Source organism: Cicer arietinum, chromosome 1 (genome assembly GCF_000331145.2).
Source record: "Cicer arietinum cultivar CDC Frontier isolate Library 1 chromosome 1, Cicar.CDCFrontier_v2.0, whole genome shotgun sequence".
Classification (NCBI taxonomy): Eukaryota; Viridiplantae; Streptophyta; class Magnoliopsida; order Fabales; family Fabaceae; genus Cicer; species Cicer arietinum.
In genome coordinates, this window is record NC_021160.2 from 51,661,937 (window position 1) to 51,686,621 (window position 24,685).

Below are 24,685 nucleotides of genomic sequence, written 5' to 3' on the forward strand. Positions count from 1 at the left end.
TCAGTTGATTATAGATTTTTCATTTTTGTTTTTCCAATATCAGCAAATAAAGGAAAGAAAACCCTTTCTCTTGGCCATGGCTACACACATTAGTCGGTTATCACTTGGTCAATTGCCCCTAATTTTTAGGAATTATTAAAATATATTCAATTTTCACTTTACATATTCTGTGAAAATAAAAGGGAACTTCAGAAAATTTTATTACAAAAAACAGTCTTAAAATTAATATGTTTTGGGTTTGCTTTTGCTACTACTATCATCATTGTATATAATCCTCTTCAAAATATACCAAAACCCTAAGGGTTCTTGTAAGAACCAATCGAGCCGCCGGATTCATCACTCTCTCATCCTTTTCCCTTTCATGTCACCGCACAAATCTTCAACTTTTTCCACTCTCTTTTCCACGCTTTCTCACTTCAATTTTCTTCTTCTACACTAGATTATAATTATCAATTTTCTCTCAGTAATTATGGAATTCAACCCTAAATTCACAGTCTTTGTTTCATGATTGATTCTTCATTTAGTTTTGTTTCAGCTCTTAGCGTTCACGGTGATAATTAATTATTATTATTAAAATCATTATTATTATAATTAATTTTTGTTCCCAGTAGTTACAAGTGATCACTTTTGAAGTTGTAAATATGGGGCTTCTACGATTTAATGGTAGAACTTTGCGTTTTTGAGCTGTTTAATGGTTTAGGGTTTTTTTTTGGGTTAAGGGTAGTGATCATGTTTTAGTTAGTGAAAAACTGCGATGATCAATTTGAGTTTTTGAAAGAGAAAAAATAATGTTGTCTGAATTGGGTAGGAGACCAGTGATTGGTGGTAACGATGGTTCATTTGGTGATGAATTTGAGAAGGAAATAGGTATGTTGCTTCGTGATCAAAGAAGACATGAGGTTGATGATCATGAACCTGAACTTAATTTGTATAGGAGTGGATCAGCTCCTCCCACTGTTGAGGGTTCTCTGAGTGCAGTTGGTGGGTTATTTGGTGGTGGTTCTGCGGCATCAGCTGCTGTTTCAGAGTTTTCGGGTAATGGCTTTGCTTCTGAGGAAGAGCTTAGGTCTGATCCAGCTTATCTTTCATATTATTACAGCAATGTGAATTTGAATCCTAGACTTCCACCTCCTTTGTTATCAAAGGAGGATTGGAGGTTTACACAGAGACTAAAAGGTGGAGCTTCTGTAATTGGTGGAATTGGTGATAGGAGGAAAGTGAATGGAGCTGCTGATGATAATGGTGGTAGATCAATCTTTGCTGCACCTCCTGGTTTTAACATGAGGAAAAGAGAGAGTGAGGTGGTGGTTGATGAAAAAATTAGAGGTTCTGCTGAGTGGAGTGGTAATGGACTCATTGGTTTGCCAGGACCTGGTCTTGGGACCAAACAAAAGAGCCTTGCAGAAATTTTTCAGGTTGAACAAGCTTATTTCATTGTCTTTTATAATTTTATTGCTTGGTTATCTCAGTCTTTTGCATTTGTTTCCTTTTTCATTGGATTTTGTCATGTTTCTCTTTTTGTATTTTCAGTTTGATCTTTGCATCCCCTGTAAATTCTTTTGGTTTCATGGAAAGTTTGAAACCCAATAAGACCACTAACATATTGAATAACTTAGGAATTTTATTGATTGGGTTGTGTTGTAAGGTTATTATTCAGCACTTCCGAAGAATCGTATGCTTTGGCACACTTATAAACATCACATTTTAAAGCTTCTGAGCTTATGTTGACAATGGTCTTGCAGCTCTTTTGTGAATTGATAATAGCTATTTTGCATGCTATTATCATTTATCAATTGCAAACTTTCGGTACTACATATGTATATATAAATGTATATTCAAATTTTGCATTTGTCTCTTTCTGGTCACTTTTTCTTCTACCGATCATCTATAACCAGTAATTTTGCAGGATGACTTGGGACGTGCCACACCTGTCACAGGCTTTCCCTCTCGTCCAGCCAGTCGTAATGCATTTGATGAAAATGTTGAGATCACATCTTCCGCCGAAGCTGAGCTGGCTCATTTGCGCCATGATTCCTCAGTCACTGATGCTTTAAGATCTGGATCAAATGTTCAGGGGTCACCTGCAGCCCAAAATGTTGGTCCCCAAGCTTCATATTCTTATGCTGCTGCACTTGGTTCTTCCCTGTCACAAAGCACTACTCCTGATCCACAAATTGTTGCTAGGGCTCCCAGTCCTTGCCCCACACCTATTGGTAGTGGGAGAGCTGTTGCTGCTGAGAAGAGAAGTATCACCAGTCCTGATGCATTTAACGATATTTCATCAGGCATCAATGGGTCTGCAGATATTGCGGCTGCAATGTCTAGCATGAATCTGTCAGCAGGTGATGTGTTAGATGGCGATAACCATTTCACATCACAGGTTGAGTCGGATGTTAATAATTATCAAAGATATCTTTTCGGTATGCAAGGTGGTCAGGATCACGGCAAGCAACATGCATATTTAAAGAAGTCTGAATCAGGACACTTGCAGAAAACAGCTCACTATGATTCAGGTAAGAGAAGTGGGAGTGTGTCAGACACAAAAAATCTGTCCTTGGATAGGCAGGTCGAGCTACAAAAGTCTGCTGTTTCTCCCAATAACTCATATTTCAAGGGATCACCTAGCTCCGCTTATAGCGGTGGAGGTGGTTTGCCCGCACAATTCCAGGCTTCAGATGGTACCAACTCAACGTATAATAACTATGGCCTGAGTGGATATGGTGGAAATCCAGCTGGGGCATCTTTCATGGCTAACCAACTTGGAACTGGTAATCTACCACCCCTATTTGAAAATGTTGCTGCAGCATCAGCAATGGCATCCCCTGGAATGGACTCGAGAATTCTCGGAGGTGGTTTGGCCTCTGGAGTTGCTTCTCCATCTGATGTGCATTCCCTCAGTAGAATTGGAAATCCAATTGCCAGTGGTGCTCTGCAGGCTCCTTTTGTTGATCCCATGTATCTTCAGTACATGAGGACACCTGAGTATGCTACTGCACAACTTGCTGCTCTTAACGACCCTTCCGTGGACAGGAATTACTTGGGCAACTCGTACATGAATATACTTGAGCTTCAGAAAGCTTATCTTGGGTCTCTGCTTTCACCTCAGAAGTCACCATACAATGTTCCAATGGGTGGTAAATCTGGCGGTTCCAATCATCATGGTTATTATGGAAATGCTGCTTATGGTGTTGGTTTGTCTTATCCAGGAAGTCCAATGGCAAACTCGTTATCTAGTTCTCCGGTTGGATCTGGCAGTCCTATTAGGCACAATGACCTGAATATGCATTTTGCTTCTGGAATGAGGAATGTAGCTGGAGTCATGGGACAATGGCACCTAGATGCTGGAAATGCAGATGAAAATTTTGCTTCATCTCTGTTGGAAGAGTTTAAAAGCAACAAAACGAAGTGTTTTGAGCTGTCTGAAATTTCTGGTCATGTTGTTGAATTCAGGTATACCTTTTTTAGCCTGGTGGATGTTCTGATGGTTAATTATTTCTATATTATTTACCTACATTCTTCTGAAAAACCAATTTCGTTGAATTTGCTCTCGTTGGCAGTGCTGATCAATATGGGAGCCGGTTTATTCAACAAAAGCTTGAAACAGCTAGTACTGAAGAAAAAAATATGGTTTATCAGGAAATCACGCCACATGCCCTTGCTTTAATGACTGATGTATTTGGTAATTATGTGGTTCAGAAGGTAATTATTACTCTCTCTCTATATTGCCCGTGCATAAATATGGAACTTATTAAGAGTGACAATTTGCACTTGCCAGTTTTTTGAGCATGGACTTGCCTCCCAGAGAAGAGAGTTAGCCAACAAGCTTTACGGCCATGTTCTGACGCTTAGCCTTCAAATGTATGGTTGTCGAGTCATCCAGAAGGTATTGACATTTTTGGGTGCAGTAGTTGATATATCTCGTGTCTTTGTGTCAATAATTTTCTGAATGTTATCTTTAGGCCATAGAAGTTGTTGATCTGGACCAGAAGATTAAAATGGTTCAAGAGCTTGATGGTAATATCATGCGCTGTGTACGTGATCAGAATGGCAACCATGTCATTCAGAAGTGTATTGAATGTGTACCTGAAGATGCAATCGACTTTATTGTCTCAACTTTTTTTGATCAAGTTGTGACACTATCAACCCATCCATATGGTTGCCGGGTGATACAGGTAAGATCTATTTGGTGCTTTTTTGTTACTTCTTTTATGTACTTTTAAGTCCTTGAATGTAACATATTTTACACGGCAGAGAGTACTGGAGCACTGCGAAGATCCTAACACACAACAAAAAGTTATGGATGAGATTTTAGGAGCAGTTAGCATGTTAGCCCAGGATCAGTATGGCAACTACGTCGTCCAGGTTTATTTTTCATAATTACAACTACTTATTGATTTGAAAGCGATAACCTAACAACAATCATATTGCCTATGTTGTTTACTTGATCATGGTGTTTTTACTTGTTAATTCATTGCAGCTACTCAGCGTTCTTGAGATATAATAGAGATGGTAGTTGGTTTTCTCCACTTTTGGTCCAGTAAAATCTCAGCGGTGCTTCTTGTTGTGTTTTTCTGAAATTATTCCCCTTTTTTATGAATTTTTATACACCATCTCATAAAGTACTCTCTTTGTCAACAATATTAAGTTATTTGACTTCTAGATTTATTTTAATGGCTTAATGCTTTGCTAATTGAGAATGTCTTGGAAGTCATGTATCTGAGCTCGTAGTTGTGGTGTTTCTACTTTTGTTATTTAGTATTAATTGCTTGGTGTCATAGCATACCATCCTTTCTCCCTTATGCTCAATCCGATTTTGTCCTTTTGTGATTCTGACTTCTAGTTGCTTGAGCATGTGCTTTCATCTCTTATATTTCCTTTCATCTTCTCCTCTGAAATAACAGCATGTGCTTGAACATGGGAAACCTCACGAGCGTTCTGCAATTATCAAGGAATTAGCAGGCAATATAGTTCAAATGAGCCAACAGAAGTTTGCCTCTAATGTTGTGGAGAAGTGTTTGACCTTTGGAGGTCCTTCTGAACGCCAATTGCTTGTAAATGAGATGCTTGGCTCCACCGATGAAAATGAGCCTCTTCAGGTTTCTTTAAGTTCCTTTCTAAACTATGAAGTTTTGATAGTCATATTTGATTAGTAGAAGCAGGTCAAAGATCTTGGTGCATATTTTGTTGTCCAATTTAGTTTTTAGTGTTGTAGATATTATTCTAATTGAAATATTGAGCTGATTTTTCTTTCGAAATTAATCTCGACGCGTCCAGGCTATTTAATGTTTAAACAGAATGTCGTGTTTTCACACTTATAGTGAATCAGTATTGAATGATGCTGAAGTTATCCAACTCTCAGAGTATGTCTTGACAAAAATGATAGTAGTTTGTCATATCTTGCAAATGATTAATTGAGCACCTCTTATATGCAGGCAATGATGAAAGATCAATTTGCTAACTATGTCGTACAAAAGGTGCTGGAGACTTGCGATGACCAACAGCGCGAGCTGATTCTTTCGCGTATTAAAGTTCATTTAAATGCATTGAAAAAGTACACTTATGGAAAGCATATTGTCGCACGTGTAGAGAAACTTGTTGCTGCTGGAGGTACTTGCTCCATTTTTGATATATTTCTGCATCATGTGTTTGTTTCACGTTTCTTCTAATTGCATGCTTGTCCATTGAGTTTTCATATGCCAAGGTATTATAACTAAAATGTCAACATTTAATTTCATGTGCAGAGAGGAGAATTGCTGCTCAGTCTCCTCATATTGCTTAGGTGGGCATAGAAAAAAGAGTGTTATCTGTACAGCTAACTGAGGCTAGTGTGATCTCCTACTCTCCTGCTGCATCAAGAGTTTATGTTTATCTATCTATCTGTTTATCTGTCGTGATGGATAGTGACCGATTGGTAATAAAATTATCGGTTGTAATTGAGAACTGTACATTGTGTAGTTTATACATAGAATTTAAGTGAGGTGAGGTCCCCTGCAGTGGAAGATAAAAATGACTAATACAAGAAGCAAGGTTTGGTTTTTAAGAATGTAAAGTTTTTCATGAAACGGTGGTGATATGAGCTAGTAGTTTATAAGTTGACGCGATGACTGTACAAAATGTTGCTATGTGGAGAGCTGTTTATTATTATTATTATTATTATTATTAGGTGAGAGAGCAGGGTTTTTTCTTTCATGTATGCTTATTGACTTCATTCCTCAATTTTACAAGCTTATATTTCTCTTCACCACTATGTCTCGATTGTTAATTCTCGATTGTTAATTGTGATTTGAATTAATTAATCATACTAATCTTTACAAAGATATCACGTCTGCAATGTTCAATTTTGAATCATTGAAATTATGGTTTAGTTTTTGACAAAATGATGGTTGATGTAGTTAAGTCTTAGTCAAATCAGTCTTTACATTAGATACCTCGAAGATTAATTAAGTATTAAATATTTAGGAATCGCTTTTTTTTTTTTTTTTTTGTCTTGGAAGTCATGTATCTGAGCTCGTAGTTGTGGTGTTTCTACTTTTGTTATTTAGTATTAATTGCTTGGTGTCATAGCATACCATCCTTTCTCCCTTATGCTCAATCCGATTTTGTCCTTTTGTGATTCTGACTTCTAGTTGCTTGAGCATGTGCTTTCATCTCTTATATTTCCTTTCATCTTCTCCTCTGAAATAACAGCATGTGCTTGAACATGGGAAACCTCACGAGCGTTCTGCAATTATCAAGGAATTAGCAGGCAATATAGTTCAAATGAGCCAACAGAAGTTTGCCTCTAATGTTGTGGAGAAGTGTTTGACCTTTGGAGGTCCTTCTGAACGCCAATTGCTTGTAAATGAGATGCTTGGCTCCACCGATGAAAATGAGCCTCTTCAGGTTTCTTTAAGTTCCTTTCTAAACTATGAAGTTTTGATAGTCATATTTGATTAGTAGAAGCAGGTCAAAGATCTTGGTGCATATTTTGTTGTCCAATTTAGTTTTTAGTGTTGTAGATATTATTCTAATTGAAATATTGAGCTGATTTTTCTTTCGAAATTAATCTCGACGCGTCCAGGCTATTTAATGTTTAAACAGAATGTCGTGTTTTCACACTTATAGTGAATCAGTATTGAATGATGCTGAAGTTATCCAACTCTCAGAGTATGTCTTGACAAAAATGATAGTAGTTTGTCATATCTTGCAAATGATTAATTGAGCACCTCTTATATGCAGGCAATGATGAAAGATCAATTTGCTAACTATGTCGTACAAAAGGTGCTGGAGACTTGCGATGACCAACAGCGCGAGCTGATTCTTTCGCGTATTAAAGTTCATTTAAATGCATTGAAAAAGTACACTTATGGAAAGCATATTGTCGCACGTGTAGAGAAACTTGTTGCTGCTGGAGGTACTTGCTCCATTTTTGATATATTTCTGCATCATGTGTTTGTTTCACGTTTCTTCTAATTGCATGCTTGTCCATTGAGTTTTCATATGCCAAGGTATTATAACTAAAATGTCAACATTTAATTTCATGTGCAGAGAGGAGAATTGCTGCTCAGTCTCCTCATATTGCTTAGGTGGGCATAGAAAAAAGAGTGTTATCTGTACAGCTAACTGAGGCTAGTGTGATCTCCTACTCTCCTGCTGCATCAAGAGTTTATGTTTATCTATCTATCTGTTTATCTGTCGTGATGGATAGTGACCGATTGGTAATAAAATTATCGGTTGTAATTGAGAACTGTACATTGTGTAGTTTATACATAGAATTTAAGTGAGGTGAGGTCCCCTGCAGTGGAAGATAAAAATGACTAATACAAGAAGCAAGGTTTGGTTTTTAAGAATGTAAAGTTTTTCATGAAACGGTGGTGATATGAGCTAGTAGTTTATAAGTTGACGCGATGACTGTACAAAATGTTGCTATGTGGAGAGCTGTTTATTATTATTATTATTATTATTATTAGGTGAGAGAGCAGGGTTTTTTCTTTCATGTATGCTTATTGACTTCATTCCTCAATTTTACAAGCTTATATTTCTCTTCACCACTATGTCTCGATTGTTAATTCTCGATTGTTAATTGTGATTTGAATTAATTAATCATACTAATCTTTACAAAGATATCACGTCTGCAATGTTCAATTTTGAATCATTGAAATTATGGTTTAGTTTTTGACAAAATGATGGTTGATGTAGTTAAGTCTTAGTCAAATCAGTCTTTACATTAGATACCTCGAAGATTAATTAAGTATTAAATATTTAGGAATCGCTTTTTTTTTTTTTTTTTTTTTTTTTTAATTTATAGCTTTAATAAGATGACAGTATGAACCGAGGCACATGGAGTGAAATGGTGAAACAAGATATTTTTGTTTTTTATTTTCATCATTTTTTTTATATTATACAAAATGTATATAATAATATTCATGAGTTATTACTACCTTCCATTGACATATTCAAGTAAAAGAATATGTCGAATCAAAATGGTTCTTATAACATTGTATGCAAGTAATAAAACTGATTAACTACATAGGCACCTAAATTGCTGGTTCATTGATACTTTACCTTACAACACACCATGACAAGTTGATAGTGTATGAATGACACGTGATCTTCGTTTTTAAATTAATTAAAAAAATCATTTTTTTGATTAACTAATTTGATTTGATTTGAAGATTGCCAATTTCAGCCTTGTTGGAAAATACAAGACAATAAATAAGCATATGGGGTCTAGGGCATTCGTGATTCATCAAATAAAATTCAAAAAGATACAAGAACAAGGACATGTCAATTCCAATAAACTCTTAGATGTGATTCAACATTTGGTGAAACGCTAATTCCCTTGATCTTCATTGTGATGACTACACACAATTTGGTAAAAATAATAGTGATATGAATGCATAAGGGGTGACTTAAATCAATCAACATCCTTTGTTTCAACAATCTTTTGACCAAATCCTCTAGGCCCTGCCCTTACCACTTTCTTGTTCTTTTTCTTCTTTCCGCTCTTAGCTGCTTCTTCTTTCTCAAACTTATCCTTCTCTCTCTTTGTCAAGAAATCTGTTACTGCTAAATAGATAACCTACAACACAACACAAAAAATAAAACATAACCTCCCATAATGCTAATCCGCAATTAAATGTATGTTAAAAGTGAAAAAGTCAATTAGGTAGTTTGGTTGTTAAACTAAATTGCTAAAAATAATAATTTATGATATAAAAGAAGAAAAGAAAAGTGATAAGAAAATGACGATTATACCCCAAGAGTGATAACAGATAGGCCAATGAAAGCAACGAAGAAAAGAGCTGATACAATCACGGAGACCCCATCATCGGTAGTAGAGACAAATTGGTCGGCAGCATCAACAACAGCGGCATCTTGGATAGGTGAAGCAGCAGCAGCAACAGGTTTGAAGTTTGTTTGAAAATGGATGGATTTTTTGGATGTGGTAATGATAATGGGGGAAAAAGATGAAGTTGTTGGAAGAGGGTTAAAGAGTGTGTGGAAGTGAAGAGTAGAAGAAGGAGAAGACGTTGAAAGAAAGGTTGCGAATTGTGGAGATGATGATGCAAATGCAGTGGCCATCATCGCCTCTTTTCTTTATCGTATGATGACGTGGCCCAACCACACCTTCAGTTACAACTTCTCCAACCTTCAAAGGGATTCACATTTTAATTTACCTTATATATGTGGTGTTTTTTTACAAGATTTAAATATTTAGTTATACCAACTATGTTTAGTCTACCCTGTAGTAAATCTTGTATTCGAATTTCTATGACAAGAAGTAATTTTATTAATATATACAATTTAGCCTAAAATAAATAAAAGTAGAGGAATTACGGGAGGATGTTATTCCAAATCTACCCTTGCAAGTTTATATGGTTACGAGAAAGGTCCTTGTGTGTTGAAGAGGGTGATGCTTATTCCAATGAAAACAAGAAGAGATGATAGAACAAAGATTTGTTGATTAATTAAAATGTTGCTTTCTCTTCCTCCCACTCACCGATCTTTTCTTCAACCACTTTTATTCCTCCGAAACCAAAACCAATCAACTTCTTCTCCTTCTTCAATTTCCACACCCAATTACAAAATCAGCCACCAAAAACGCGTGCTTCATTTTTCATGCTGCTACACAAACAGAAAGCAGCATGAAAACAAAGGAACAAGTAGCAGCAATAGAAGAATAAATGTAGTTGTTAGAGCAAGGCGTGGTGGTGGTGTTGGTGGCGGTGAGTCTCCCTATGAAGTTCTGGGTTTGTCTCCTTCCGCGTCTGTCAATGAAATCAAAAAGGCATATCGGAAACTCGCTCTCAAGTATCATCCTGATGTCAATAAACAGGTAATTGGTATGTTCAACACTTTTTACTCTTTTCTCTTTTACTTGTGTATTTTGTTAAATTTCATCTTTCATGATTCTTGTTTGTTGGATATTTATTCTCTTATTTGCAAAACCTCAGTTCTTTTCTATGCCAACCATTACCATACCTATTATTTATGGTTATGATTTGGGGGATAATTTTATAATTGGGGATTTTAATCCATCTTTGAGAATTTAGGATATTATTAGTAGTTTTAGTCTATGTTTGGTATCACACTCTGGGTTAGTTAGAATCGCGGTGGCTCACCGTGATTTTGGCAAATCCACCCTGATACCAAACATGTACTTAAATGATATTGTTGAAACTTGCAAATGGTTGCAAACTTAATTGGTTTTCGTGTATGTTTGATTTCACTTTCTATTGAGGCAAAATTTATTGTAGAATTGATTTTGACACGTTTCGATGTCCTTGAGTAGAATTGGTTTTGACTTAATTGATTTTAACTTGAAGCTCAAATTTGGAGTTTCTGTCCCTAGAATTGATTTTTACCCTCACATTTATTGTTCAACTCACTTGAATATATAAATAGATTCAAACATAAATCACTTTATGTTCAACTCACTTTTAGCAAGAATTTATTCTAGAACATCCTTTTTTGTCACTGTTGAACCAAACATTTGTCTTGTGAATATTAACTGATCCGCTCCTAATTTAACTCAAACATTGAGTTTGTTATCTACAATGGAAAGATACACTTACCATTGCAGCATGTTGGCTTACTCTCTGCTAAGTATTCTGCATTATTGTCCTCTTTTGCGGTGTCACTGGGTGAGTTACTTGTATACATGGCTCTATTGCTGAAATTACTGTGCTCTAGAACCACCTTTGTTCTTTGATGTGTACTGACTTTTAAGTTTCCTTGCCAGGAAAGCACATTGGTTCCTTCATTTACTTTTATGTTCTCATCAATTGGAAAACATTGTGGATTTACCATGGAATATGAATGTCATATTAGAAAATAACAATGTCAGTAGGCTGAGAACAACTTATAACCTGCATGTATTTACCCTTGTAATTGGCTTATTGTCTTCTAAATTTCTAATTTTGGATTTTCTTGAACTGTTATACTTTTTTAATTGAAGTCCCATGCCAACACTAAATTAATGGTGATGACTGATGTCCCTCCTCTCCTCTTCTAAAAGACAAACGAAAACATGAGAAGAAAAAATGTAAACTTGATCACCATATGAATAACTGGCTTTCAATTTCATGAATAGGAATTTTAGAAAAACAAGGACAAAGGGTGTAGTAAAAGAGTATTGCTAACAATTCATTGATATATTTCCAATTAATGTATCAATAGTTAACTATAAGAAGATACAAATATATGGGGCTTATTTATGTATTTTAAAGTGCATTCTCACAGGATAAAGCACAAGAGAAATTTATGAGGATAAAACATGCATACAATACGTTGTTGAATTCTAGTTCGCGCAAAAAATATGATTCTGGAAGTCGTGGTTCTAATTCTTCTCAAAGAAGCCAAAGTTGGAATCAACAGGCTGAAGAAGAATTTTATGGATTAGGTAAAGATTCATAATCATTTGCAGTCTTTTTTGGAGATCTATCTACAAACTTTAATTTTGAATGCATTATGAATTTGTTATTGCCTAAGTAGCTGTTAGATGCAGCTTTAGATTAGGGAAGAAGGAAACGATTGAAAGACGTTATTAAGTGATAACCAAATCAAATTAAGTTTAGGATTAGAGAAGAAGGAAAAGTCAGAAAATAACTCAAAGTAATAAACTGAAATATAGTATTGATAGCATGTAATATTGTGAATCATGCCTTTACCTGATATTGGTGTTTATATTACTAATCAGGTTAAGTACTAGTACTATTAGTGCATGACCTAGCAATAAGAAAAGTTACCTAAACAAATCCAAATTGATATTCGAAGGTAATATAGATAAAGGATAATCGGTGTTATTAAGCTCCCATCATAGCAAGATCTAAGGTATTTTAGATAAAGGATAATCTGTTGTTGTTTGTCTCTAACAACAACAAAATGTCTGAGATATATTTAAAAAAAAAATTGATATGCTTCCTGTCCTATCATTTCATCAAGATAGCGACTTGTTCTCTTGAAATAAAATAAAGTTCTTATATCAACATCTTACTGCTGCAGGTTATTTTTTGAGAGATGTTCAAATAACAATAGGTAGTTATATACTCTCTGGCAGAGTAGACATCTTGTGATCAAGCCAGACATAAGTTTAGCCTGCATTTCATTACAAATTTTACTGGCCAATGATTGTGTCTGATATAAATCTATCAACTGGGGGAAAGGGATGTCTCTAGTGTTGCAACGTAGTTTTATACTTCATTTTATGTGGTGTTTGAGATCTGATGATTTTGTTATTACAGGAGACTTCTTTAAGGATCTTCAAGAAGAATTCAGGAACTGGGAAGCCAATGCGGCTTCACAAGGAAAGCCGAAGAGCCTATGGGAGGAATTGGCGGTGAGACTTCCCGCTAACATTTTTATTTGTTTGTGACCTACTGAAGGTGTTTCCGGTGTCTGACATTGGCGCATGTGGTTTCTACAATAATTCTTTTTTTTTTTTTTTTCCAGATTATTACTAGTGTCTGAGTTTTTGTGTCGTGTCTGTGTCAGTGTTTCATAAGTTTGTGTTGGAGTTGAGTTTTGATGTCAGACACAGGCCTATTTATTTTTAGACAATTGATATTGTTATCACCATAGATGTTCCAGAAAAGTCTTAGAATGCAACACGGACCTACAACATGAGTTTTTTTTTTCAGATTATTACTAGTGTCTGAGTTTTTGTGTCGTGTCTGTGTCAGTGTTTCATAAGTTTGTGTTGGAGTTGAGTTTTGATGTCAGACACAGGCCTATTTATTTTTAGACAATTGATATTGTTATCACCATAGATGTTCCAGAAAAGTCTTAGAATGCAACACGGACCTACAACATGAGGACTCATAATTTTTGAAACTTTAACTTTCAGGACATAGGAGAAGAATTTGTGGAGTTCCTTGAGAAAGAGCTCAATATTGTTGATCCAAATGACAATCCTCAGGGAGGAAATCCATCTAATTTATATGGGACAGAGACACCAAGCAACAACACTCAAGATGAAACTAGCAAGGGAAATACCAGCGTTGAGGATAACCTTGATGAAATAGAAGCAACTCTAGCTCGGTTAAAGAAGGAGTTAGGCTTATAGAACAAAATGGTAGCTGGTTGAAGAGCAAATGTCAATTTATTGCCTCTGATTCTCTTCTCGAAACATTTTAAGTAGAGGCATATATCTCTTGGTAGCTAGTGGGAACTCGAGTCCAAATTAGAGGAGTAACATTGTAGATCGTGTACATTATCGATAATGATCTTTAGAATTGTAACATGTTAATTAAGTCTGTCCATTTACTTGATTATTATCAAATGCATTTTTGACATTATTCAGGTAGTTTCAAATGTATCATCAATATTAATAACTTAATTTGATATAGTCCATGGAAATACCAAACAAAAGACAAACCTGGTTATCATTTTTTTATTCTCAGTGATGAATTTGAATATTAATGATGTGAGGAATTAGGTCGGTATAACCATGAAATTTCGAGGACAACATATAGTATTTATTTCCAAATCAAATGAAAAAAAAATATCTTCATATGTTTCTTTTTCCTTCTTTTCATATCTTTCATTGGACGACATTAAGAATGGTTTGTTGTAGACGTAGAACACGATAGTTGAGATGAAAGTTAGAATATGTGAATCAGGAAATAAATAATTATTTATAATTATATTTATCAGTTTTCTTAAAATTAGTTAGACAAATTAGGATTTGATTTGATCCTCCTAATTTGTAATTATTAGATATAAATGTTGTAACGATTATTTATACTGAGAAATATGAAAGCAAAAAGGGCATCAAACCCTAATTCGTGACATGGTATCAACAGGTTCGATCAAACCTGTGAGTTCTTAGTTAATCTTGGCTTTATTTAGCGACACCCACTAAGTCGCTCTTGAAATTGTTCCTTCCGTTCTTGGTCCTTGCTTGTTTCGCGAATACGTTGCGAACTCTCAACCATAGCTGCCTGTCGACTCTTGATTTCATCTTCGCGATTCGTTATTGTCTTTCATAATTTTTCGGTGTTGAGATTGTGCTTCTGGATTGTTTCTCGCTGTTGTTGGATCGTCATTCTAGTTTGTTGATCGTCACGCTTGCTGTTATTGCTTATCGCTGCTGTGGCTAACTTCCTTGATCGTCATTCTTTGTGGTTGTAGTCGTTCTCGTGCCTTGGGTATTTGGCTTACGGCTTTCTTTTTGCTTACTGCCTGATTTAATTCCACCTTTATTTTTGCTTGCCTAAGGCTGTGATTTTTTCTTCTGCACATTAACCAAAAAAAAAAAGTCTACCAATATATATTTTTTTGTGCACGTGCAAACTCATGGCTTCTGAAAAAGAAAGAGACAACTTTTGTGTCCGTTTTATTGGCAAGAATTACGCTGCTTGGGAATTTCAATTCAAAATGTATGTTAAAGGAAAAGGATTATGGAGTCACCTTGATGGGGTTTCGAAGGCACCGATAGAGAAAAATGCCTTAGATGCGTGGAAAATCAAAGATGCTCAGATTATTTCTTGGATTCTCAATACTATTGATCCTCATATGATCAATAATTTGCGCTCTTTTTCAACTGCTCAAGAAATGTGGAACTATTTGAAGCGTATCTACAACCAAGACAATACGACCAAACGTTTTCATTTGGAGCTAGAGTTAGCCAACTACGAACAAGGTAATTTGTCAATTCAAGAATATTATTCTGAATTTTTGAATTTATGGACAGAACACTCTGCTATTCTATTTGTTGCGGTTCCCAAGACTTTGGATAGAGGTGCAGAATTTGAGGTTGTTATAGGTGCTTTGCTGAACATAAATCCTGTTCTTTCTTTGGATACATGTGTTGGTGAACTTCTCCGAGAGGAACAACGTCTCTTTACTCAAGGAACCATGTCTCATGATGTTGTCACTTATGAACCTGTTGCATATGCTACTCAAAGTCGAGGTAAAGGTCGTGATATGCGACAAGTCCAATGTTTCTCGTGTAAACAGTTTGGACATGTCGCTCGTAGTTGTAATATGAAATTTTGTAATTATTGCAAGAAGCAAGGTCATATTATCTCTGATTGTCCCACGCGCCCTCCACGACCAACACAACATTCTGTGCAGGCATTTCATGCCACTAAGAGCTCTGCAATTGGTCCTTCCATTCCTAATGCCTCTAATGGTGGTGCTCTATAGCCCGAAATGATTCAACAAATGGTACTTTCTGCTCTTTCAGCCTTGGGAATTCAGGGTAAGTCTTCTAATGTTTCGAATCCATGGTTTCTTGATTCTGGTGCATCCAATCACATGACGGGTTCTTCTAAATTCTTGCACAATTTACATTCTTATCATGGTAATCAGAAAATTCAAATTGCTGATGGTAATACTATTTCTATCACTAATGTTGGTGATATCAACTCTGATTTTCGGGATGTGCTTGTATCACCTGGACTTGCTTCCAATTTATTGTCTGTTGGACAATTGGTGGACAACAATTGTAATGTTAATTTTTCTCGTGATGGTTGTCTTGTGCAGGAGCAAGTGTCGGGGAAGGTGATCGCGAAGGGGCCTAAAGTGGGAAGATTGTTTCCACTTCAATTTCTTTTCAATCATTTATCTCTTGCTTGTAATAGTGTTTTGAATTCTTATGAGGATTGGCATAGAAAATTGGGTCATCCAAACTCTATTGTTTTGTCTCATTTAGTTAAAACTGGTTTATTGGGAAATACAAATGTTGTTTCTAATGTCTCTGTGCCATGTTCTGTTTGCAAATTGGCTAAAAGTAAAACACTTCCTTTTTCGTCTGGTGCTCATCGTGCTTCCACGTGTTTTGAGATGATTCATAGTGATGTATGGGGACTGTCTCCTGTAACTTCTCATGCTCACTATAAATATTTTGTCACATTTATTGATGATTACACTCGTTTTACTTGGATATATTTTCTTCGGTTCAAATATGAAGTGTTTTCTATGTTTAAGAAATTTCTAACATATGTTGAAACTCAATTTCAAACAAGTGTTAAAATTTTTCGCTCTGACTCTGGTGGTGAGTATATGTCTCATGAGTTTCAGAAGTATCTTCAGCAAAAAGATATTTTGTCTCAACGATCATGTCCAAATACCCCCCAACAAAATGGAATGGCATAACGTAAGAATCATCAATTGCTTGATGTAACGCGCACCTTACTTCTTCAAGCTTCTGTACCATCTCGATTTTGGGTGGAGGCTCTTTCCACAGCTGTCTTCCTGATCAATCGTCTTCCTTCTTCAGTTATTGATCTTGAATCCCCTTTTTTTCGTCTTTTTAAAATTCAGCCTGATTATAGTGATTTACATACTTTTGGATGTGTGTGTTTTGTTCACCTACCTCCATTTGAAAGACATAAACTTGGAGCACAATCTGCTCAAAGCGCATTTATGGGGTATAGTAACTCTCATAAGGGTTTTGTGTGTTATGATGTTTCTAACCAGCGCTTTCGCATTTGTAGGAATGTAACATTTTTGGATAATCAATTTATATTTCACTATCTTTCTCATGCCATGAATGATATTGCTATTCTTCCCAATTTTTCTACTATGCCTCAATCTATAGAACATTTTAAACCAGAAAATGTATATGTTAGAAAACACAAACAACAGGTTATAACCCCCTTCTCGACCCTGATCCGCCACTTGATCCTATTGCGGTTGCACCACGACGTTCTAGCAGAGCGTCTCGCGCACCCGATAGATATTCACCAGACAAGTATAATTCCTCACATGCTTCTTTGTCTGCATCTCTCTCTAGCATATCTATTCCTACTTGTTACTCACAGGCTGTTAAAGATGTGCGCTGGATAAAAGCAATGAATGAGGAACTTCAGGCTCTTCAAGAGAATTTCACATGGGATATTGTCTCTTGTCCTCCTCATATCAAACCCATAGGCTGTAAATGGGTGTATTCTATTAAATTGAATTCTGATGGGTCCTTGAATCGGTACAAGGCTCGATTGGTTGCCTTAGGAAACAAACAGGAATATGGAATTGATTATGATGAGACATTTGCACCGGTAGCCAAAATGAGAACTGTTCGCACTGTACTCTCTATAGCTGCTTCTAATGGGTGGACTCTTTATCAAATGGATGTGAAGAATGCATTTCTTCACGGTGATCTCACTGAAGATATTTATATGACTCCTCCTCAAGGTCTATTTTCTTCATCTCATGGTGTGTGCAAGCTCAAACGCTCTTTATATGGTTTGAAACAAGCACCTAGAGCATGGTATGAGAAATTTCGTTCCACTTTACTTGGTTTCTCCTTCATTCAGAGTCAACATGACTCCTCTTTATTTATTCATCGCACATCTACAGGCATTGTTCTACTCCTCCTTTATGTTGATGATATGGTTATTACTGGATCTGACCAGGCATCTATCCAAGAACTTAAACATCAATTGCAAACTGCATTTCATATGAAAGATCTTGAAAACTTGCAGTATTTCATTGGCATTGAGGTTCATTCTACCTCAAAGGGTGTATTTCTTCATCAACATAAGTATGCGAAGGACATTATTTCTATGGCGGGCCTACAATCAGCTAATCCGGTAGATACTCCTCTTGAGGTTAATGTGAAATATCACTGCGATGAGGGTGATCTATTGTCGGATCCCTTATTGTATCCACAACTTGTGGGTAGTCTTAATTATTTGACAATTACTCGCCCTGACATATCATTTGCTGTTCAACAAGTAAGTCAGTTCATGCACTCTCCTCGCCACCTTCACTTGGCAGCAGTTCGTCGCAGAATTCGCTATTTGCTAGGTACCTCTCAACGAGGTCTCTTCTTTCCCATTGGCACAATTCCAAAATTGATTTGCTAGGTACCTCTCAACGAGGTCTCTTCTTTTCCATTGGCACAATTCCAAAATTGATTGCCTATAGTGATGCTGATTGGGCAGGGTGTCTCGACACTCGGCGATCAGTCACCGGTTGGTGCATGTTACTCGGTTCTTCATTGATATCATGGAAAAGTAAGAAACAAACAAGAGTCTCTAAATCCTCTACAGAATCAGAGTATCGTGCTATGTCTACTACTTGTTCTAAGATAATTTGGTTTCGTGGTCTTTTGGCTGAACTTGGATTCCCTCAAACAGAGCCGACGTCTCTCTATGCCGACAATACAAGTGCTATTTCAAATTGTTGCAAATCCTGTTTTTCATGAGCGCACCAAACATATTGAAGTAGATTGTCACTCTATCTGTGAGGCCTATGATAATCAGATTATATCCATCCCTCACATCAATACTCAATTTCAAGTTGCAGACATTCTTACCAAAGTTGTTCCTCGCCCGCACCATCAGTTTCTAGTTAGCAAATTGATGTTTTTTGACCAGCCGCATCAATTTGAGGGGGGATGTGAATCAGGAAATAAATAATTATTTATAATTATATTTACCAGCTTTCCTAAAATTAGTTTGACAAATCAGGATTTGATTTGATCCTCTTAATTTGTAATTATTAAATATAAATATTGTAACGATTATTTATACCGAGAAATATCAAAACAAAAAGGACATCAAACCTTAATTCGTGATAGAATATACAACAAAAATATGTGGTGTCTCATATTTTCCACAATCACAATATTTTTTATGAAGGTCAATCTTGAATTGACATGGTGCAACCAGTATTACTAGTGTCAGCTATCTCAACTATGAATTGACCAACATATTATTAAGGAAAAAAAAATTAATTGACCAATAGATCACTCCTCTCTTGAATTTGTTGTTTTATGCACTATGATTCAATAGTTTTCTTTTTTGAATAACATGATTTGGTGTGTTGGATTTTAGCCACTTCGTATCCAAGGCTCTTCATGCAAATTTTTGTATATTTTCTGACCATAAATTAACTATGCAATTTTGTAAGTGAATATTAACTAAATTTTTGAAAGTGAACGTTGTCTAAAACGGAATTACAGGCACAGTTAACCCGTCAACACATGTGATTTTGTAAATGAATATTAACTCTTTTTTTCCTTACATTTTAGAGTTGCTTACTCATCATTTTTTTTCACAACTCACTAATTAATCAATAATATAAAATCACATCTAAATTCAAAATAAGTATGTTATAGTTTTTGCAAGTACACTTTTGGGAATAGTGATTTTTACAATTTTAAATCTTATTATAGTTTTTGCAAGTACACTTTTGGGAATAGTGATTTTTTTTGTTTAAAAGAATTTAGAATTTTCATTCATCTTGTTCCATCCATTGTCTTCATCTCCATACAAGTATGCAAAAAAGATGAAGGCAAAAATCAGTTCATATGACAAACACCGCACAACAATACAAAACTTATAGACCAATGAAGGAACTCCAGTGCAAAATATGATTTTATAAACCATGATTTTATAAATTTGTATTAAATAAACAACCAATTCTTGCTAAAATATGTTTTAGGATGAAAGTGCAAAACATGAGAGATAAGAACTAACTTAATTGTCTAACCAAAAACATCTACTTATGCCGACAAACATATTTGAATCCTTAATCATCAGCCAATTATATTTCTCGAAGAAAAAATGTTCATACAACATAAGGTTTCATTTGTTCTTGCAGACTGTGCAATGATCACTAGCCGCAAAATATAAAATCGATAAAATAGCAATCATCAAAATAATCAGTTATATTAATATTATTACAGAACTTTGCACCAATTCACCGGTTAATAAAAAGAGTCTACCAGTCTTGTACTAGCATAAGGCCCACTTAGACCAAAAAATGTAGTTTAAAGCTTCTTAACAATTATACTGTAACTAATTTGCAACTTAAAACCTCTCTCCGAAACGGAAAAATAATGCACCAGTTCCTGAGTTATGATCAATGGCATATTCTGCTCTGACCAAACCAAGCTTGGCACCAACACCATAAGATGAACCTTGACCCATTCGCCTATAGACTTCTGTAGGGTTCCCTTTGACATCCTTTGAACTCCCTAGATCATTGCCATGCTCAGCGAACGCATACACATGCATACCTTTAACAGGTATCCGTAACTCGGCTGCAAGCTGTAGAAAGAAAAGGAAATCAGTTGTTCTGTTCCTCAAGCACACCAATAATAAGCAATTAAACATTAACTAAAATAATAAATTCTTAATGAAGAATTATAAAATGAGTAGTTATTGTTACCTCCAGCATGTTTCTGGAAGCACCAAGCTCACCCATGCTGTATCCCCTAACAGAATAAGGGCCTCCAAGAGTAAAAGCATCATAACTTGGAAGATCGCCTACACAACCACCATAGCGACCATGGAGGACAAGCACTGGTGGTGGTGGTTTACCAGCACCTTCCTCCACAGACATCAACTGGATGAACCGTGTCAGAGTTAGCTGGTGGCGATTGAAGAATGGGAACTGGGTACCAATGCCCAGGCCTTGATCAACCTGCAGTTTGCATATGTGAAAAACTGTATAATCAGAAAGCATTGGCATAGCATACTTCAAGAGTCTAAAATGGAAAGCATCAATATCTTGTCCTTGAAGGTACTGACTGCAAGTTGGAAATTAAAGGGTTCACTGAAAATTTGTTGTAGGTAGAGCACAACAATGGCATTGATTTATCCAAAAGTAGCCGACACCATATAATGGAAAAGGTTGTTGGTTAACAAGAATGTTTCCACATCCAAAAGATGGGATCATGCTAACTCTAGCCTAGGTATTATCCTCTAACAACTCATTTAGTTAACCTCCAAAGATCAGATACACTAAAACGCCATTTGTTAAAAAACGCTACAGCAGGATGACACTATTCTGAATTTTGTGTATGCATGATCAGCCATAGAAAAACAACACTCAGGTTGAAAAGAAAAATTGAGCACACAATTATAAAATATTGGATGAATAAGACTGAATATTGGCAGCAAGAGCCAACAAGAAAGTAAATCCAGTATCACAGATGATAATTTTATGACGAGTAGTCACAAATCCAGTATCATTGGATTCGTACTATTCATTTGTAGTTTAGCATTTTTCTATTCAGAAATGGTTCTTTTATATAAGAAATTAAGAATAATTTTTTGACACTATCTCCAAAACCCACAAGAATAATAAAAAGGTGTAAAGCATCCATGTGAGCAACTTTAAATACATTTAAAGTAGGATGCGAAAGTCACCTGGAACATATTTCTCAATCCAATAACAGCTCCATTCACAAAACGTGTGTTATCACGAGTAATATTTGCCTGTAAAAATGCCATGTGATCAATGCCAGTACCACTGAGGGTGGTAGGAGGTCCATCGGAACTAATTCCACCACTAGGTAATATTCTTTGACCATTTGCACAGATGTTACTACTTTCGTCACGGGTTATTATCTCTTCCATTACAAGTCCGTAAGTGAATTTACTCTGAGGCGTGAAATTCTGCTTGGCACACAAAACATGAAAATTAAGATTAAAAAAAAACACTACCAATAGCTTAAAATAGCCAGTCCAAGGTTTATGGGTTCATGTAACAAAAAAGAACCAGTAACTACTTGCCTCTGTAATATTAGCTTTGACACCACCACGATCAACCCATATTGGTGGCACTTCATCCAGCCCGGGGCCCCCAATGAATACTGGACTCAGCTTTCGGCTATTGAAACAGCTCACACGCAGAGTACGATCCCGTGAATTATCTACACCATCCAAATATGGATGCGCGTATTCTAGCTTAAATGCAAGGTCATCCTAAGGGAAAACATGAAAGCACATTTTCTGATACCAATACAAATAAGAAGGAAACACATACTATTTGCAGAATAAAACAAAGAAAGTCAACAGACTAGCTTAAGACTAAGAGTACCTGAGGGTTGAAGAAGTTGCTGGTCGTTATAGAACCACTAACAGATCTATTCAGTCCTTGTAGATTCCGATGCTCAAAACTAACATTTCCACCAGGTTGAAGTGAGGCCTGCACAAAAATTAAACAGCAAGCCACCAAATTAATTGAGCAGACAAAATCCCTCATTTGTTGAAGAAAATCGATGTTCAAGTTGACAGAAATACCAAAGTTGGATGCCCATTTCGTCCAGGGACAATACTCCATTCAGTACTGACTTCAGCCGTCTTCTGGTCCATCTCTTTTAACTTAATTTCAACAATTATGGCTCCCTCACTACTCTCATCAGGCCGTGGATTAACCTCAATATTCGAAAACAAAGCAAGGGAATTTATGTTTCTTAAAGCTTGCTTCCCTGCTTCAATATTAAAAGTTTTACCCGGGCGCAGCTGTTAATCAAATACAAACATCCATCAAGTGAGTAACAATAACGAACGAGCCTATTCAAAACCAAAAAAAATCACAAAAAATAATAATAGCAAAACAACTCATATCCGAAACAGGACAATAAACATTGAAATTAATAGCAACTAAACATACTAGAAATATCAATTCTGCATCATATAACAAGAATTGATAACACTATAAATTGACAACAAAATGAAGCCTGTGAATCTCACAAATATAACAGATAAGAAAACATATTACATAACAATGCAGTGTATATGTTATACCTCTTGGGGAAGCTCTCTATATATGACAGGGACTTGAGTATTGCCTTCAACAACATTGCCAAGCTTATCCAAAAACTGAACAGACAATTGACTGATATCTCCTTCAACAACCTCACAAACAACCTCTTTGGTATTAAGGTTTCCAAAATTAACAACTTGAGCACAAGCATACCCTTCATCGTGATACCATTTCTGAACTCTATCCCTTATCTTCTGCAACAACCTAGCACTCAAAGTCCTGTGTTGCTTCAACATATCCATAATCTCAATATGCACTGACTTAGGTAAAATGCAAGGCCTTGCCTTCTCCATTCTCCTTTTATATTCTCTCTCTTGACTCAAATAGTATTTCATCCTCTCCTTCTCAGTCATATCATGATCCAATTCAACGGGTTTCGTGTGTGGCATTAAACCAACGTTTATGCAACGAAATTGTTCAGCAGATTCCCAAGTACTTTCACTGAATGAAACAGTGATTCCAACTGTTCCATCAGGATTAGTTTTTCCTTCAAAATCAACTTTTTCAAACATTCCACTTCCTGATAGACTCTCCAATTCCTTCTGAAGTTGTGCCTTAGTGTATACTCCACCGGGACGAATAGTAATCATCTCGTTAAACGAATCATCGGAACTCACTTTCGTTTTTCGATTCCTATCGAAAAACACAATATCCGAAATTTTGTACTTTTTGAAACCGCTAAGTCTGTTCAATGGAATAGTCATATTGGCCGGCATACCATGAGAATCAAACTCTTCAGATTGAGATTCATCGGCAATGGCGGTTGCCGGAGTAAAAAATCGAGACCAAAATCCTCCATTTCCATCACCACTTCCAAACCACCATCCTCCACCACCACCGCCGCCGCCGCCAGAATTACTTCCACCAAAACTCCCACCGCCGTGTCCATTGAGAATAATCGGTTTACAACGGAGGATTAGGGAAGTTGCAGAGGAAACCGCGAGAGTGGTGGAGACGGTTTTGATGACACGGCGGCGACGAGAGGGTTGGGAGTTAGAGGAAATACGTTTGGTGGGAGGAAGGGGTTTGTTCTTGTTTGTACGGCCGGATAAGACGGTGCCGACGTTGTTGTTGGAGGGAACGAGGGAAGACATAGTTGTTGACGGTTGGGAGAGAGAAAACTAGAGAGAGAAAGAGAAAAGGAAGGGTTTTTGATGGGTTTTCCTTCCCAAAATAAAAATCAAAATCAAATTCAATTTCAAGTAAACTATGTTAAATGTTAAAACTGTTCCCGCGTTGGTTCATTCATAATAATACCCTTTGACAACTATGACTATTGAGTAAAAACATGTGCATCTTTAATCAAGATATGTATTAATCTACCATGATTTTCATATACTTGCATTAATTTATTGAGTATATACTACATTTCCATTCCATTTCATTTTTACACTTATTTCTTTTTTCTTATTTTTTGTAGGCACGGGTTATTATATATCACGAACTGTGGAATAATCAATCAAGGTGATGGATGTATAACAATACATGTTTAACATTTTTCTAAATAAATTCAAATAGTCTCAAATATGACTATGATGTGAATATAAATTTATTTCGGTCTGACAAATTTGTATTTTTTTTTATATAGTTTAATGATTATGCACCAATGGTGTAAAACTATTTTATACTACTGCTCAATTTCAACTAATATCACTTCCTTCATTTTTATTGAAAGTTTTAATAATCTTATATGAAC

The 24,685-nt window shown here is 36.1% G+C and overlaps 5 protein-coding genes across 6 annotated transcripts; 3 read left to right on the forward strand and 2 right to left on the reverse strand.

The window, feature by feature from the left end:
* The first annotated feature begins 650 nt into the window (after positions 1 to 650).
* LOC101502172 (pumilio homolog 2-like) lies at positions 651 to 6,241 on the forward strand. Its single transcript, XM_004486928.4, has 9 exons — positions 651 to 1,415; positions 1,907 to 3,450; positions 3,558 to 3,699; positions 3,776 to 3,883; positions 3,960 to 4,172; positions 4,252 to 4,362; positions 4,902 to 5,096; positions 5,433 to 5,607; positions 5,742 to 6,241. Exons 1-9 carry the CDS (start codon positions 789 to 791, stop codon positions 5,777 to 5,779), a joined length of 3,153 nt encoding a protein of 1,050 aa, XP_004486985.1. The 5' UTR covers positions 651 to 788; the 3' UTR covers positions 5,780 to 6,241.
* Positions 6,242 to 6,513: 272 nt separating this feature from the next.
* Positions 6,514 to 8,027, forward strand: LOC101502487 (pumilio homolog 3-like). The gene is made up of 3 exons (XM_004486929.4): positions 6,514 to 6,882; positions 7,219 to 7,393; positions 7,528 to 8,027. The coding sequence occupies exons 1-3, from the start codon at positions 6,760 to 6,762 to the stop codon at positions 7,563 to 7,565; spliced, it is 336 nt and encodes a 111-aa protein (XP_004486986.1). The 5' UTR covers positions 6,514 to 6,759; the 3' UTR covers positions 7,566 to 8,027.
* A 668-nt stretch (positions 8,028 to 8,695) lies between these two features.
* LOC101501532 (uncharacterized) lies at positions 8,696 to 9,567 on the reverse strand. The gene is made up of 2 exons (XM_004486926.4): positions 9,238 to 9,567; positions 8,696 to 9,061 (listed from the first exon to the last, which is right to left on the reverse strand). The coding sequence occupies exons 1-2, from the start codon at positions 9,565 to 9,567 to the stop codon at positions 8,897 to 8,899; spliced, it is 495 nt and encodes a 164-aa protein (XP_004486983.1). The 3' UTR covers positions 8,696 to 8,896.
* A 360-nt stretch (positions 9,568 to 9,927) lies between these two features.
* On the forward strand, positions 9,928 to 13,819 carry LOC101501849 (uncharacterized). Of its 2 annotated transcripts, XM_027332706.2 has the most exons (5): positions 9,928 to 10,318; positions 11,725 to 11,884; positions 12,487 to 12,519; positions 12,726 to 12,820; positions 13,328 to 13,819. In XM_027332706.2, the coding sequence occupies exons 1-5, from the start codon at positions 9,956 to 9,958 to the stop codon at positions 13,544 to 13,546; spliced, it is 870 nt and encodes a 289-aa protein (XP_027188507.1). In that variant the 5' UTR covers positions 9,928 to 9,955; the 3' UTR covers positions 13,547 to 13,819. The 2 variants fall into 2 exon arrangements, with proteins under 2 accessions (XP_027188507.1, XP_004486984.1); XM_004486927.4 differs by lacking the exon at positions 12,487 to 12,519 and having other exon boundaries at positions 9,944 to 10,318.
* A 6,258-nt stretch (positions 13,820 to 20,077) lies between these two features.
* Positions 20,078 to 24,214, reverse strand: LOC101501219 (protein TOC75, chloroplastic-like). Its single transcript, XM_004486925.4, has 7 exons — positions 22,971 to 24,214; positions 22,464 to 22,685; positions 22,261 to 22,368; positions 21,954 to 22,145; positions 21,588 to 21,836; positions 20,605 to 20,859; positions 20,078 to 20,483 (listed from the first exon to the last, which is right to left on the reverse strand). Exons 1-7 carry the CDS (start codon positions 24,081 to 24,083, stop codon positions 20,244 to 20,246), a joined length of 2,379 nt encoding a protein of 792 aa, XP_004486982.1. The 5' UTR covers positions 24,084 to 24,214; the 3' UTR covers positions 20,078 to 20,243.
* Between the last annotated feature and the right edge of the window lie 471 nt (positions 24,215 to 24,685).

Bases quoted from the DNA above. Each gene is read 5' to 3' on its own strand.
- LOC101502172 (XM_004486928.4), top strand. From the start codon at position 789: ATGTTGTCTGAATTGGGTAGGAGACCAGTGATTGGTGGTAACGATGGT. The intron at 1,416-1,906 runs GTTGAACAAGCT...GTAATTTTGCAG, and splicing joins GCCTTGCAGAAATTTTTCAG to GATGACTTGGGACGTGCCAC. The intron at 5,608-5,741 runs GTACTTGCTCCA...TTTCATGTGCAG, and splicing joins GAAACTTGTTGCTGCTGGAG to AGAGGAGAATTGCTGCTCAG.
- LOC101502487 (XM_004486929.4), top strand. From the start codon at position 6,760: ATGAGCCAACAGAAGTTTGCCTCTAATGTTGTGGAGAAGTGTTTGACC. The intron at 6,883-7,218 runs GTTTCTTTAAGT...TCTTATATGCAG, and splicing joins ATGAAAATGAGCCTCTTCAG to GCAATGATGAAAGATCAATT. The intron at 7,394-7,527 runs GTACTTGCTCCA...TTTCATGTGCAG, and splicing joins GAAACTTGTTGCTGCTGGAG to AGAGGAGAATTGCTGCTCAG.
- LOC101501532 (XM_004486926.4), bottom strand. From the start codon at position 9,567: ATGATGGCCACTGCATTTGCATCATCATCTCCACAATTCGCAACCTTT. The intron at 9,062-9,237 runs GTATAATCGTCA...GTTGTGTTGTAG, and splicing joins TATCTGTTATCACTCTTGGG to GTTATCTATTTAGCAGTAAC.
- LOC101501849 (XM_027332706.2), top strand. From the start codon at position 9,956: ATGTTGCTTTCTCTTCCTCCCACTCACCGATCTTTTCTTCAACCACTT. The intron at 10,319-11,724 runs GTAATTGGTATG...GCATTCTCACAG, and splicing joins ATCCTGATGTCAATAAACAG to GATAAAGCACAAGAGAAATT. The intron at 12,821-13,327 runs GTGAGACTTCCC...TTTAACTTTCAG, and splicing joins GCCTATGGGAGGAATTGGCG to GACATAGGAGAAGAATTTGT.
- LOC101501219 (XM_004486925.4), bottom strand. From the start codon at position 24,083: ATGTCTTCCCTCGTTCCCTCCAACAACAACGTCGGCACCGTCTTATCC. The intron at 20,860-21,587 runs GTGACTTTCGCA...TGCAAACTGCAG, and splicing joins GATTGAGAAATATGTTCCAG to GTTGATCAAGGCCTGGGCAT. The intron at 20,484-20,604 runs GTAACAATAACT...TTCTTTCTACAG, and splicing joins CTTCCAGAAACATGCTGGAG to CTTGCAGCCGAGTTACGGAT.